The sequence below is a fragment of the Equus asinus genome, chromosome 15 (assembly GCF_041296235.1).
Source record: "Equus asinus isolate D_3611 breed Donkey chromosome 15, EquAss-T2T_v2, whole genome shotgun sequence".
NCBI lineage: Eukaryota > Metazoa > Chordata > Mammalia > Perissodactyla > Equidae > Equus > Equus asinus.
The window spans coordinates 4,288,954-4,304,535 of NC_091804.1; the positions used below are offsets into that span (position 1 = coordinate 4,288,954).

Here is a 15,582-nt window from a genome sequence, read left to right on the forward strand (position 1 = left end):
GTCCCTCCTCTGGAGATTCTGATGTAACTGGTCACAGGTGTGGCTGGGGCACGGGTAGGTTTGAAAACTCGACACAGGATTGTACTGTGCAACCACCAAAGAGAATTTCTCTAGGCATTTATGAATTAATTTCCTTGAACGCAGGAACATCCAATCAAGAGCACTCTTCAAAAAGGTGCCTTTCATTCTTTAATGACCGTGTTAAATAAACACCACCACCCTGCAATGTCATGAGTGAAGACGCTTTGCTGAAGCAGCAGCAGGCAGCAGGCCCCTTGGGTGAAGCCCCAGCAGTCTGACCTCTGGAGACAGGGCCACGGGGACTGCAGTGGACAATCCAGCAACATGCAATGGTTTCCCTGGTTTTGCACGAGTTCGGGGCTTCTTGTCCTAGACACAGCAGGTAACACACCTTCCCTGATTCTCGTGCACTTCTGGGACAGGAGGGGGAGACACATTCTTAGTAAAGTCTCAGTAGTGGAGTGTCATGCCCCTGTACTCTTGCAGTCCAACGTTGTCACCACAGTCTTCTCTCCCAGGGTAAATCCAGCCACCAACCACCACCTGGCCATTGCATGTTCCCAGCCTTTTCCACTGTGATGTAAAACTTAAGCAATAATCTTTTGAGAAGCACTGCCCAGAACCCCAAGTGGCACCCCTACAATCTATCCTGACCTCCCACAAAGCTTCTAAACGGACATACCTTAGTATGACCTTGAATATTTCAGCTTGCCGAAGAACATCAGTGAGAAATGGCACATCAGGCAACCACTTTCAACACAGCTTGACCAAGAGAATTGGTGTCAAAAGAATGAGAGGCTGAATGGACATTCTTAGAGGCTTAATCCTCTTGAGATAAAAGCTGAGAGCCTTTTCACATGCAGCTTAAGAAGATGAGTTTTGCCAGGATGGGCACGTGGGGTGGGAAAGTATTGGTGGAGTGACTGACTGAAAGAGACAGCGTTCTGGCCTGAATCAACAAGCATTTAAGGAAACTCCTTAATACTCTCATTTTTATTCATTCATTTGACAAAGTGAGTGCCCACTGTGTGCCAGATATTGGGTTAGGTGATGGGTTTTTATGACATGTAGCATAAACTGCTCACTTGCTAAAACTAAAACTCACTTAACTCTCAGAGGTAAATTCAGTGTGAATACAAACAAAATTGCCAACGTTGGAAATTTCACTTTGGGGGTATAAGTAGTTCAAACGAGACTTTCTCTCAGAGTCTAGATAAGCATCGCTTTACTCCTGGCCTAAGTGTTTCATGGAAACGCTGACCTGAACATCCTACTACCTGCACGTGGTCTCAGGCCTAGGTGTACTCATGTTTGCCCTGCTTTATAAAGGGCATACACACCTCTGGGTAAAATCCATACTTGGAAATCCCTGCGAGTGCCCACCTCTAGGCCTAACAAAAGAGAAAAGAAAGGTACGGCTTTCTTCATCATTGTTCTAAAAGCATCCTTGCGGAGCTCATCTTTCGTTATGATATACACTGACATTTAATTAATCCAGACATCTTGATGCAGTTGCCTCTCTTACAAAATGAAGGCAGTGGAACAGAAGGAGTTCAGGGCTTAAATCCTGAAGTTTGAGTTTGATTCAAGATCCAACACACTAGCTATATGGCCTTGAGCAGGACTCTTAGCCTTTCTAAGTTTCTGTTGGACTGTCTGTAGAATGAGTTTCTAATGTTTACCCCACAGGGCTGTTGTGAAGATTAGAGATGATGGAGGGTTAGTGAGGGCAAAGACCCAGTCTCACTCCCAGGACTTAGCCAAAGTAAAGTTGTGATACACGTGAAAATGATATACTATTTACTATCTAGAGAAAACCACACATTTATAGATATCAAAATTAACCTTTGCTTTCTATCGTAACTCTTCAGTGTGAACAACTAGACTAATAAAGGGGCAGACTGTGTTAACAACAACAAATCACACAGGCTGTGGGAATAAACTCTGGTTGAGTGTGTGGGTGTGTGTATGGGAGGTTTCTATGTAAATCTCAGCACAGAGTGCAGGAGCTACAGTCATGAAACTTACACTCTCCGAATGATTAACAAAGCAGATGCTTTCAGAGTGACAGTAAACTCTAAGGATGAGCCCCTCTGCCAAGGAGACCTATGTTTGGAAGTGATAAGCAAATAAGAAAGGGAAAGAAAGAAGTGAGAATATTGGCATATTTGATTTCTTTAATCTGGAACGAGAATCACAGTCGCTCAGCAGCGGAAGGAAAGCCGGAGTTCCAGGAACAAGAACTCCTTCCACAGTGCCCCTCTAGAGAGTGGGTTCCCGCCACGGTTCAAGCACCCAGCACATAATCTCATACCCGGAGGACACTCAGCTTGGTTTTGTTGCAAAGAAGAGCTAGAAAGTTCCTCCGTTACTAAGCTGTGAACTCCTTCCCTGGAACAAACAGGGCCCCCTAAGTTACACACTAAAATTAAGCTCGATAAATGTTCTGCCTTGTATGTGGCAGCCTTGCAAATGTATTTAAAGATAGCTTTTGTACCCTCACAGGTAAGCTTCCCCACGGCCCTCGTTATTATGAAAGTGGTCTAACTCCAGAGCTTCCTCTCCATTCTGCCCAAACTCCTGGTGCCTGCCTGGAGTTCACCCGGGCCTCTTTCTCTACTACAGCCCTTCTGAGATGGCTGTAAAGCAAACAGTCACACAGAAGGACCCACACGACAGAGGAGCACTTCTGGACTGCCCAAAGTCACTACTGGAACCTGCTGGTTGTCAGTTCGTCACTTGAAAGCTGCACAGGAAGCAGCTTTAACAAGTAACTTTCAATTATAGCATCAACTGGGTTTAGTTACACTAATGTCGCCAAAGCCTCATTATAAAGCAATCTCATCCACAAGGGAGATTACCACAAAAAGGAATCACGGGAAAATGCTGACAATAATTTTCGTGTACTAAGAATACTGGCACCCTCATTGGACTCAAGGTTTTAGAAAACATGCCACATATGTGTGTGCATATTTCCCAAAACATGTTCCACAGAACATTAATTCTGTTGGCTGTTTTCACAAAGGATTCCATTTTCAAATGGAAGATAAATTATTTGAAACTCTAAGTTTACACCTTTAAATGGTTCATTTACTCAAAGTCTTCTAGAAGCTTTCAACATGCTCCCACGCACTGTGCATGCTGCAGAGGGAGAGAGAGATGAGGCAGGGTTTCGTCACAGAACACGTATTCCCTGAAGTATTTTCGGGGTGGAGCCTGCACAGAACACATTTGGGGAGATGCTGTATCAGCCCATCAACACCGTGAGGCAGCACCCCAGAGGAGGACTGTCGTCTGGTGACCGGGTGCCCTGCAGCACCCTCACCTGGGAGCCGTAAGAGTTATGGCACACAGGCACTCACAGGCAGAGACATCGGGCCTTGACCAGTGAGATCCCAGGCGCCACTTTAGCAGCTTTTTGAGATTCTTCTCTAAGGGTTTCTTCATGGGACTAATTGGGAAGTTCCAAAAGTATCATGAAACTCTACTCAAGATTCCTTTTTGATAAGGTAAATATCCTTCCGGATTCAAATCATCAATTGAGTCCTCCAATGGAAATTTCTTGCGGAAACTAATTCAGTGGTGCCATTGGGAAGCACTGTGTGAGGAATTATAGCAGCACAGGGCTCGGGCGGGCCTTGGTCCCAAGCGGCTACTGCAACTCTGGAGGAGGTGTTCAGTCGCATTTCCATGGTGCGTCTCAGGATCACACTTCCTGTGGCAATGCACCCCCATCCCTCTGCTTCCTTTCCCCTGAGTTTGGTTTGTGAGATTCCTTTTAACTAGAAGTCCCTGGTTTGAAAATGCCAGGGATTGTGGGCCTGGTGCAGAAGATCAATACTACTACTCACATTCACATGAATATTATTATTATAAATTGTGACTTACATGTACTGAGTGTCTGGTACATGCTTGGCACTCTTACACACATTATCTCATTTAAACTTTAAGATCATCTTGCCAGGCAGTATGTCTGCTTTCCCAACACAGAGGCTCAGAGAGGTGGAGAAATAGAGCAGGGAGTAAAACGCTGACACTGACGGCTGATGCCAAAGGTCAGGCTCAACTACCACATCCCCTCAACCCTAAGAACAGCCTCTGGAATATTCCTTTTCTTTGGAATATTCTAGAAGGAACGCAGGCCATACAATGGGAAAGTCTCAACAAAACTATTATAAAGGGGGATGCAGACTCTATCTTAAATCAAACTATGTACCTGCCTTACTCTACCAAAGGCCAAATCTCCAAATAATTATGCCCAAAGAAACAAAGATTTAATAAAGAGATAATGGTCAAGAACCTAGAGATTAAACTAACACAATGTTATATGTCAATTTTATCTCAAAAAAAAACTAGGAAAAACAGGAACTTAGAGATCAAAGTAACTTCAATGAGACGTGACAAGAGCATTAAGCAGAGCCACGGTGCATGAGGCTCTCAAACGTCAATTTCATGGAGGTGTAGTGGGCGGGGAGCAAAGAAGGAAGAGAGCGCAGCGGCAAGGACAGAATGGAAACGCCCGAACAAAGTAAATGGCTTTGAAAGTTGTTTCCATGTCTCCCAAGTTATTTTATAAGTCTAATACTTTGGCATGCAACAAGAACAAAGCATTTTTTTTAAACTGCCAACTGTTAATGGATCGATGGCAAGTTGTGGGAATTACAATTTCTTTAAAAATCTTAATGGCAAATAGCCCTTATTACTTCTAGGCACATCACACCTCTTTCTGTATGAAGAAAAGAAAGATTTCAAACCCCGGTACTTAACTATTTCTTCTCTTATAAAGAAAGTCTACGAGAAAACAATATTTGCATTAATTTTAAGAAGAGTTATCTACTTGCAGCAAAGAATACTGAAAAGAGAAGAAAGAGTGGGCAACTAGGTGATCTCCTGGTTTCTCCCCAGTAAGTCTTTATAATTTTAACTGAAATGAATTCAGAGGCCATTAGACACTTCTGCATCCAAGGGCGAATGCGAGAGAAAAGCCTCCAAATGACTTCTGGCTTATTTGCAATGCGAGACCATCTACACTCCCCCTGTTAACAAATAATAAAGAAGGGACATGAGCAGAGTTTCCTCAAAATGAAGAATAAAAACGCAAGAAACATATCACTGGGAAAATGTTGAAAAGAAAAGAAAACCTCTGTATTTTGGAGTGAAATATTATCTGCTGCAGAATATATACAATAATTGCTCTACTATAAACTCTTTTTTCAAAATCAGAGTTCATCACAGAAACATGGGTTTAAAAAATTAATCATCGGCCCATGAATTGTATTGCCATAAAAGAAAGCCATTCTTTTCTGCTTATAAACAACAAAACGACCACATATGCAGATGCATGCCTTGGTACCTCAATGCAATGGTGTGCTTATTTGTATAAATATTTAAAGTCAGACCTCTGAATTTATAATGAAGTAGCACACCACTTTACAAAATAAGATCCTAGTAAATTTAGATGTATGACAAGTAGAACTCTGTTCAGAATACTCGTTGCTGCTGTTGACAATCTAAAGCTAAAAAAGTAATGATATTCAGATTCCATCTAAACAAGTCTAATACATGTGCAAAAATCTTAATAGGTGTTGATGAAACCTTACTGCTAAAATTTTTAAAGTATCAGATGGGTTTTGTAACTGAGGCACAAGCAAGCTTCCTGTCTGGCACTGTTTTGCCCCTGCTCTTATTTTAATAATACACATTCAATTATCAGAGGAAAGAATAGAGTAAAACCAGAAACGTCTGTAGCTGGCCACACAATGACTGGTGTTCCCCATGGAGACTGACCTTTTCACACAGACGCAGGTGTTGTAAGGCTACGTGATGGGGCGCTCACATGTGTAAACGTGTAACATGATTATGAAGAATTCAATAGACATGGTTATTTTCCACCTCAGTTTATGTTAATGGAATCTCCTGCTCTAGCACGTAGTAGTTGAATATACTTGCTCTTAGTGGAGTCCACAAACCACTAACCTGGAATGTTCCAATTATATAACAAGGTTGAATCCTGCATTTGAAACTCTTAGGAAACCATAACTTTACCTGTGATTGGAATCTTTGCTGCCACGCTTTCTTCCTTGCCCTTGTCTCCGTAGCCACTTGAAACTTCTAAAAAAATCAAACACATGATAATAAAAATGTATTTCAAGGTTATACTCATGGAATAGGCCTTTGCTTTTTTTTTTTTTAACTGCCATGCCTTTTATTTTCACTGCACCCTCAACTCATTTTTTGGTTAGTCTATTTCTTATCTGAAACAGTACTATTCAAGGAAACCCATTCTAAAACTAAGGTATCTCTATGTTGCTTTCTTGCAAAATAATTTAGCCTGATACCTAGCAAGTTCGAGTGGGGCTTAAAACAAGCGAGTCTCCAATCCTGTGTGTGTGTATCGACTTCTGAGCACGTCCTGAGCACCTCACAGCTGTCCTGGGAACACACTACAGCAGTTTCCCGGCACATCTTGACAGTAACGCTAACATAATCACAATTTCTGGAAACTAAAAATTGGTTATTAAATTTGGGGGGCATAAACTCATTGATTCTTAAACATCTGTTTAGACTTATAAAAGGTTCTATTATAATTAAAAAGAATATTTACAAATTATGAATAAATTCTATTAAGCGATATCAAAAACTTTACAGTACTTTATGTGAAGTACTTTAAGGAATCATTTTCATGGAATCCATCTTCATCTTTGCAGGATGATCAAAATTATTTACTAAGTGATTAGTTTTGTTGATTTCAACTTATAAAAACTTATTTTATTGGAAATTCAGCATAACAGCAGACCTACGATTAGGTTTCCTATTCCTGTTAGACCAAACAAAAACATATATTTATTGGAAGGTCGTACAGAACAAATAACATATTAGGTATATTAAAGTCAGAGGTATTCTCAAGTCTGCTTTATTTTATAGGCACACCTTGAGAAAGAGTGTGTTGCGATGACTCTGAATGCATTTTCACCGTTGACAGGCCCTTTAACAATAGTTACCTTGTTCCCTTGTAAGAACACTGTGGAGCCATAGAGCCGGTTTTGCTTCCTTTATTCCACTATTGTCATTCAGAATAGATGGCAAGCTGCAAGATGATTCATTACTGTGAATAGCTGACCTATCATCACACTCTTCTGTAAGGGCTTTTTTCAGTAATGCTGTTCCCTACAGTGTTTAAAAGAAATAAAAACAAACTGTAGCCACATTCCTCTTGGTCTCAAAGACCCAGCCTTCAGATATAATTTTAGGTTAAACTTTACTTAGGATTTAATTTGCTTCCTGACATTTAACTGAAATTAAAATGTCTTCAAGATAAAATAACATCTGATTATTTTGCAGCATAATTTAATTCTTTACAACAACTTACACATGCAATAATACATTTTTTGTGGCCTGAATCTTATGTAATGCTAAAGTGTTCTACTTGTGAAGCATGTATATGAGATGTGACCACCCTTGCAAATCTGGGCTGGTTTATCCAGGATTTACTCCCTCATTGCATGAATGCTGTTGGTTTGGACTGAAAAAGAGATCTGGAAAAATGTGACCTCAGAGTATCCTCATCCTTCTAGAAATGACTCCTGAACTTCCTCAAAATGAGAACACTGCATAAAAACTTGGTGGCTGAGGAGGAGACACCAAGCAAAAAGAGAACTCCCCTTATTCTAAATCATAATCTTCAATCAAGGATAAAGACGCTCTGCACTTTGCTGCTAGTCTGCTGGGGAGCTCAGGAAACTTACTTGCTACACTGTCTATCTGTTTTCAAAGGGCACTAAATTGTCTTACGCTTATCACCTCATGTGTCCTGGGCAAGGAGGTGGGCACAGATTTTATCACAGCCAACTTGAGAGGCAGAGAAAAAGTGGCAACAATTAGGACAGGTGAATACTCCTGTCTCATAATTTCTAGGTCAGCACTCTTCCCCCGAGAAATAAAAATAAACAAGCAACGAGAGTTAAACAACCAATGATGACATTGTCCCACTGCTAGAGTGTACGTTTGTCTCTCATTTCCTACTTAGAAGTGGCGATTTGCCAGGCGGTTGGGAGGGGAAACCTCAGTGGTGGTGCTGATCTTTCACTGGTATCTGGCAACAGCAGTAAATACAGGACAATGTCCAAGTCAACCTGTAGAACGGATATGAGACTGCAAGTAAATGTGAAGAGTGAAACTGGACAAAGCCTGACAGGTCATCTTTGGTCCAAGAGCAAGCAGTAACAACATTTTTTTCTAGTGAACAAGGGGAAGATAACCATCTCTCCTTGTGATGATGCCCCAACAGGGAGAATCAGAGGCAGAATATGGAAGATCTTGCCTTGCAAGTTTGGCTTTGAACATACAAGGCCACTGCTATTGGCCTTGCTATCCAAGCAAGGCTCCTGCTCTCTGCCCTCTGCCCTTTCTAGGACTGGCTGGCCTCCTGGATCCACGGCCCGTTGTAGGGCCTGGAGCAGCTGATTTTAGAGGATTTTAGCAGTTCTAGTCTCCTTGGCCAAAGGACTTGATGTCAAGTTAGCCTTGCAACCAGGACGTGTCGGGGGTCCAGTTCTAGTAACCAGGAGCTCTTCCTCCATTTATATGAAGCAGTCGTGCACTTCACTCGAGCTGCGGTAACTCTCTGCTGGGATGACCTACACAGTATCCCTGTTTCTGTAGACTGGGGTTCAGGTGTGGAGTCCTGCCCTTGACGTTCAGGCCAGGGCTGGTTCCCATCACTGACTGCCATAGTACTCCAATTCCAGCTGCCTACATGGACCACTGCACTGCACTTGCTTCCAGAATCTGTCCAGGAAGACAGGTGTGAAGAGTAGTACCACCTCCTTGATATGTCATCTCTCAGTTGTCAGTATGCTCTCTGGACCATCCTGGCCTGTCTCATTTCTAGATCTCTACCTATCCTGATCTAGTCTGTTTGTTCCCACAAAGAGTTAAGCTCCTATTCTGTGTGCCTGGATATATGAAAAGCATTTTAGAATATGAACAAAAAGAATTGGCCCAAATTCTGTAATGAAAGTTATAATTTTCTTTTTCTGATATTTAAAATAATCCAAACATGCTGAGAGTGCCTGCTTTATGTATTTCTTCCTCATATCATCTTATGCAATAGCTGTAACTAATAATTTCTTCACATGACTTCATAATAGCCACTGTTTTAAGGCACTCATTTTAAGAATAAAATTGTTAAAGGACTTTCTATACTTTTTTACTGTAGAATTTGCAGTCAATGGAAACTGGTGTGGACTGTCAATGACTCAGATTACTTCTAACTAGTCTCTCAATAATGACACACAATTTATCTGTTTTGCGCATCCCTTTCATAAAAGAGCTTTTGCTTTAGCTGGGTTCCAAGTGGGCTTCAAAAGAACACAGAATAAAATGCTACAATAATACAGCAAACATCTTTCTAACCAGTCCTTCTCTGCTTGATACGAATACCACCACTGCCAGTTGTACACGGAGCCCTCTTTTTCATACCACAGTGAGGTAAATAAAGTGGTGGGCATACTGCAGGTTTTCATTTATTTCATATATTTTATCTCACTTATCTTCATTATTCAACGCTCATATCTCTAGGATTTCTCTTACTTTTTTGATCGATATGTTTATAAAAGGACTCATCTTTTAAGATAATTCTAGAGATCATTTCTCAAAGATGAGTCTTTTATTCTATAAGGATTTTGATGGTCAAATTACAACATGAAAATGGTTGGTTTGACTTTACAGGACCATGGAGCCAACAGAGAGCAGCAGATCTGCCCAATGGGTCATCTGTAAAGGAATCCACAATATAAGTCCCTAACAAGCAGGGAATCATGAAAAGTGGGGACAGAAACAAAAGTCAACCTCAGACAAGGAATGGTCAGAGGTTTCTAGTCAAAAACAACTTCTGCAGAGTCAGGAAAAACATCTGTAATACATTCTCAAGATGTATTGTTTGCAGATCTTTTAGAAAGGCATATTTCTAAGGAAGAGCCTAATTTGAAGGAGCCTACAGCCTGAGACTGCTAACACTAACCTACACCTACAAAGGAACAAAAACCCAGGCAAGAGTGAAGAAGCTGCTTTACACATCTCCTGCTGGGACTGAACGGGCTCTGCAGAAGGGAGCTCTCTATCTGAAAAATGCCACCAGACAACAGTTTTACCACGGGCCTCCTGATGGGCCTTATGAAGGGACTAGCTTGGGTTTCAACTTACCCTTCAGCTAATAAAAGCTCTCTTTGATTGCATACATTTGGAGCCCAGGAGGGAGACTGGAGCCCATCTCACTCTTCTCAGTCGTCTGAAGCCTAAGTGAACACCAACTAACTAGTTCCTCACTTTTCTGCCTTCCCAGGAGTCAGGAGAAAAGGCTTGGAAATTCAATGCCAAGGCACACATTGTTTGCAGAATGACTGATGGTATACATCTCCATATTTCAGAGCTTAGAAAGATAAGTTGTCCTATGCTTTACACCTAGCAGGACACCTAGAATTACTAGCTCAATTCTACCAGAATTTTTCTCAAAGTTCAGTTATATATGGGTCCTGCTAGGTCTAGAACCACAAGAGTCGTCTAGGCTGACTCAATTTATACCCAGAGACTTATCAATTGTGATATTCAAATGCTTAAATAGACAGATGAAGATATTAATGGAAAAGACTTTGTGTCCAAAACATCATTAAGAAAAATGAAAGGTGAAAATCAAACTGCTCAAAATATTGCAACAAATTGTAAAAATTTATATAAAAACAGTTCCTATAAGTCAATAAGAAAAAATATTACTAACGTAATATAAAAATGAGCAAAGAACATGAACTGGCAAATTATAAGAGAAGGCTAACAAATAGGTAGGGGAGAAGTTTGACCTCAATTGTAATGTAAAGGCCAAATGAACAAAAAACTGGATGTCATTTGCACTTCTTAATTTGGTGATCAAACAAACAAAAGAGTTGATAGCACCCAGTTTCACAAAGAGCTCAGAGAAATGACACTTCCATCCATTCCTGGTGACTCTGACCACCCCTCCAGAGTGAGATCCGGCAGTGCAGAGCAACAGCCCGAGACACGTAGACACCTTTTGACCTAACAACTCTACACCTAGGAACTCAGCCTAAGGAAATAGCATGGATATTTGCACAAACTGAACTGCTCAGATGTCCTTGGAAATTTTTTAACCAGAGGAGAAATTAAAAACAACTTAAATGTTGACCAATAGGAGCCTGCTTAGGGAGACGGTGGAGTATCCACACAGGGGCCTCTGTGCAGTCGTTGAAATGATGTGGAAGAACATGTGATGGCATGAAAGGAAGTCACTTGTGACAAGTGGGAAAAGCAGCAGCTATGTACCTAAATAGTACAACCCATGTTTGTCAATATAGTAAATATTAGAAACCATACAGCACAATGTCAATGGGTGATTTTATTTTCTCCTTTTTGTTGACCTCAATATTACAAGTTTGATTTTCTTTTTTCCTGCTAGTTTTTTAAAGAAAACATTACGTTAGCCCTAAAAGAATCTGGTTTCTGCGATGGGTGGTACAAATACAAACAGAAAGTGAATGTGACAGCATTTATTAAAATCACATTTCCTTATATATGTAAATCACTGCCATTAATGCAGACAGAAAAGCAAGAGAATTAAAACCACAGATGCAGACAATAGATGACATTTCTCCTAACACACAGACTTAACTGACTCTTCTTCAAGAACCTTCCTCTTGCACACCAGAAGCCATTTTTCAATGTTTAAATAGAAATGCAAGCATCATCACATAAGTTATGTCTAAGCTGTAGGAGAAGAAGGGGATTTTATCTATGTAGCAATTAAAAGAAAGGGGAAAGTATTCGTACGAGCCAGTAAATAAATATTCAAGAGAGAAGATCAAGACAACAGTCCATCATTAGGGAGAGGTGAAGGGATTTCTGTGACTAGTCACATATCTTTCTGGCGTTGTGTGGTGGGGACAGGATTGACCTACTTCTCTGAGCGCCACCAGCAAGCCACTCTGTCTTGCCTGGAGAAGTTCTCCTGGGTGGAAACAGACACCACTTAGGAGAAAAGGAGTATTAAGGCACTTTGTGTTTTAATGAAGCACCCAACTCATTTTTTTCCCACATAAAGTAATTACAAATTTTTCTGATTTAAAAGCATGCAGCTCAATTATGTAATTGCCTAATAGGGTATGCGGGTGCTGTGGATCTTATCTGGTCTCAAGGGGACATAATCTGAGTTTCGGAGGCTTTAATGATGTATTTACTCAAGAGACGGGATTGACTCCAGCTGACGGCAAGGGGACCCACAGGTAAACATCATTTACATGTGGCTGTTTAATTAGCCATTTACCCAAGAGATCAAAGTAAATATTTCTGAGCTTCATTAGACTCTTAGCCAAGTAATTTTTAGTAGAACTTCCTTAAATTTTGACAATCTCTCTTAAGATTTTTATCTACAGAGAAATATTTAACCCATGGTATTTACTAAACGTGTATATTGTTTCAATATAGGGAAACAACTCAAAGATACTTGATTTTGCTAATAGTAAAAGGATGATGTGTAAACCAAAACAGTCCTAGAACTCATAAAAGCATTTTGTTCTAAAGTTCTCAAGGCTTTCCCTGCCCATGTCATTTTGGTGACATTGCTCTTTAGGGCTGTGCAATTTCTTCAGTCACAACCTAACCGTTTGAGAAACCGCCTGCTTACTTCTACTTTTAAGGACAGATTTTGTCATTAATTTATTGATAATTCTTATGATTGTCACTAAAATGATCATGATGATTTAAAAGGGAACAAAAAACCTACTAGGGGAGGCAGAATATCATTTGCTTCATAAGTTATTAATTGGGCAGCTCTCTTCTCATTCACAATGGAATTATTATTTGAAAAATTATGAGCGGATTGGTTATCTGGAACTTGGAATATATTTTCTAATATAAATAATACCTTTTTTAAAAAAGATGACTAGATGGCAAAGGGCAGTAGACCACTAGTTATTTCATCCTTGACATGGCTGAGATGTGACATACTTAAAGGAACAAGAATGGAAAATGGGAGCAGGCCCAGCGGTGCAGTGTTAAGTTTGGGCGCTCCACTTCGGCTGCCTGGGGTTCACAGGTTCGGATCCTAGGCGTGGACCTAGCACTGCTTGTCAAGCCACGCTGTGGCAGCATCCCACATAAAGTAGAGGAAGATTGGCAACGTCAGCTCAGTGATGATCTTCCTTAAGCAAAAAGAGGAAGATTGGCAACAGATGTTCGGTCTTCCTCGCAAACACACACACACAAGAATGGAAAACAATGTTGTTACAAAATGGTGCTAAATAAAATGGACAACAAAACCAGAAAACAAATCCTTCTTAAGATCTACGCTTATCAACAGATATGGAATGGATCTAAAAAACACAGGTTCTGTTGTTCCTCAAGGACACAGTTCTTTCTTAAACAACATTCACACAAATGGGATCATACCTCAAAGACAAAACTACAGGTTATTTGCTGAGTCACACAAAGTGCAGTAAAATGAAAACGTGTGCAGGAAGAACAGCACAAGGTTCTCTCTGAAAAGGCGCATGGGCTCGGTGAGAGGCACACAGGGCCTTATCTCCATAATAATTTACTTCGGGAGAAGGAAAGTGGGGAGGAAGGAGTTTAGAGAGGAGAAGGAGAAAAGGAGGGGGGAAGAAGAAGAGGAAAGAGCAGAAGGAGGCAGGGAAGGTGGGTGAGTCGGGGAGAGAGAAGCCAAGTCGGGGCATAGGAAGATGGGGAGAAGGAAGATGAGGGTGAGAAGGCCTGAAACAAACAGGTGCAATGGTGACGGCACATGTGAGTCTCGGCTGGTGGGCAGGGAGTTGCTGGGTTCATTTTATCACTCCATGTACGTACGTTTGAAATGCTTAAAAAGACGATTCCTACTCTCTTTCAATTAAATGCGCAAGGAAAGGAGGGGCTTGAGGAGGACTGAAGGTACTCTGAAAGGCTTGAGGGGTGATGGCAGGGGCTGTGGACTGCACAGCAACACGGGTGTGTGACTTTGATACAGGGGTGCAAGCCATGCCTCCAGGAGGGGCACGTGTAAAATCCCTGAACTTTGTGCATGATAAAAATAAAAACTTAAAAAGGATCAAAGCTGGAAAACCCTATATTACATATACAGATGAGAAAACATACTTGAAACAAGACACGTTCAAATTAAGGAAAAGAAAGGCCATCTCTGAATACATGGCTTTTCTAGGGAATGACAAAGACTATAACGGGAAGGCTCTAAATCTGGGCTCCGGGGTCCTCCCCTCGTGCTTTCCTCGGGAATCTGCGCCATCAGTTCCATTTCTCTTCAGCATACTCTTCGTTCATACTCCCCTCTGCGCCAGCTCCTGAGTAGGCCCCTCCATGTCTGTCTGACCACAGCAGGGCTTCCTCCTCTCCATCTCAGTCCTAATCCAAGCAGATTAAATGCCCCAAGGCGCTGCAGAAATCTTATTACAGCCCAGCTCAAAAGGCTCTAGTGGCTTTCACAGTCTATTCAACTACACACAAACGCCCCAGCCCAGGCTGGACCCTGCACAACAGGGCGTGACCAGTCAGACTTTCTCACCTACCATCCCCTGGAGCCCAGACTCCAGCCACAGGGGATGGCTCTGCTTCCTGGGTCTGCATGGAACGGAGAAGGAAAACCAGAATGCTGCAACATGCTTCTAAGTTTCTTGGAAAATGTTGTGAATATGCTTAATTAGGTTACCTCCAAAACTTGAGTTAACTTTATGTACGGAGTTGAGATTCCTACATAAAACACTATGCAAAAGGCTTGAGATCAGAAAGTTAAAACAAATAAACCACAAAACCTCACTATTATTTAACCTTTTTTCAAATATGTTAACCATTGTTAAGCATGCGACTATTTCCTCGAATAATTTGTACATCTTGAAACTTATTTAAAAAAAATAAAAATTACTAACCCCTGTCCTCTGGTCCACGTTTTTGACTGAAAAAACTTTAGACAGCTTAGCTACCTCTTCTATGATAGAATTATCATGTTCTTTCGAGGTGGCAACATGCTGACCCAACTGTGCCCTGAATAAGCCTGAGGCTGGTGCTCGTTCATATCTGTAAAACAGAAACAGGAGACACATTAGAGATTTGTAGTATTAGGTTACTTATGAGATTCCCACATTTTTAAAGGCCCCATAATCAAGTTAGTAAAGATAGTTTATCTAGAAAAGTCTGGAACCTAATTTATTCTGGACTGAGGGAATTTCCAGAGTCTAGGTATTACTTTTTTAATTTTAATTTTATTTTGGTTATGATTTCATTGCTAGATGAGCATTCTCAACTTTGGCTGCATACTGGAACCACCTAGGGAGTTTTGCAAAATCCAGGTGCCTAATGCCACCCCTACAGATTCTAGTAAAATTGGTCTGAGGTGTGACCCCATCATCGGGACTTTTTAAAAAAATTTTTTTATTTCAGTTCATGATAGTTTACATCATTGTGAAATTTCAGTTGTACATTATCTCTTGTCCATCACCACATAGGGGCTCCCCTTCACTCCCTGTGCCCGCCCCCCATCCTCCTTCCCCT

The 15,582-nt window shown here is 41.1% G+C and overlaps 1 protein-coding gene across 3 annotated transcripts in view; it reads right to left on the reverse strand.

Annotated features, from left to right (window-relative positions):
• Positions 1–15,582, reverse strand: part of KIZ (kizuna centrosomal protein) — a 120,492-nt gene that overhangs the window by 23,545 nt on the left and 81,365 nt on the right. For all 3 annotated transcript variants that reach the window (XM_014855708.3, XM_070485493.1, XM_070485494.1), the window contains 3 exons: positions 14,961–15,108; positions 7,023–7,188; positions 6,067–6,132 (listed from right to left, as the gene is read on the reverse strand). In XM_014855708.3, coding sequence (XP_014711194.3) covers positions 6,067–6,132; positions 7,023–7,188; positions 14,961–15,108 — 380 coding nt within the window. The remainder of the gene's footprint in view (positions 1–6,066; positions 6,133–7,022; positions 7,189–14,960; positions 15,109–15,582) is intronic.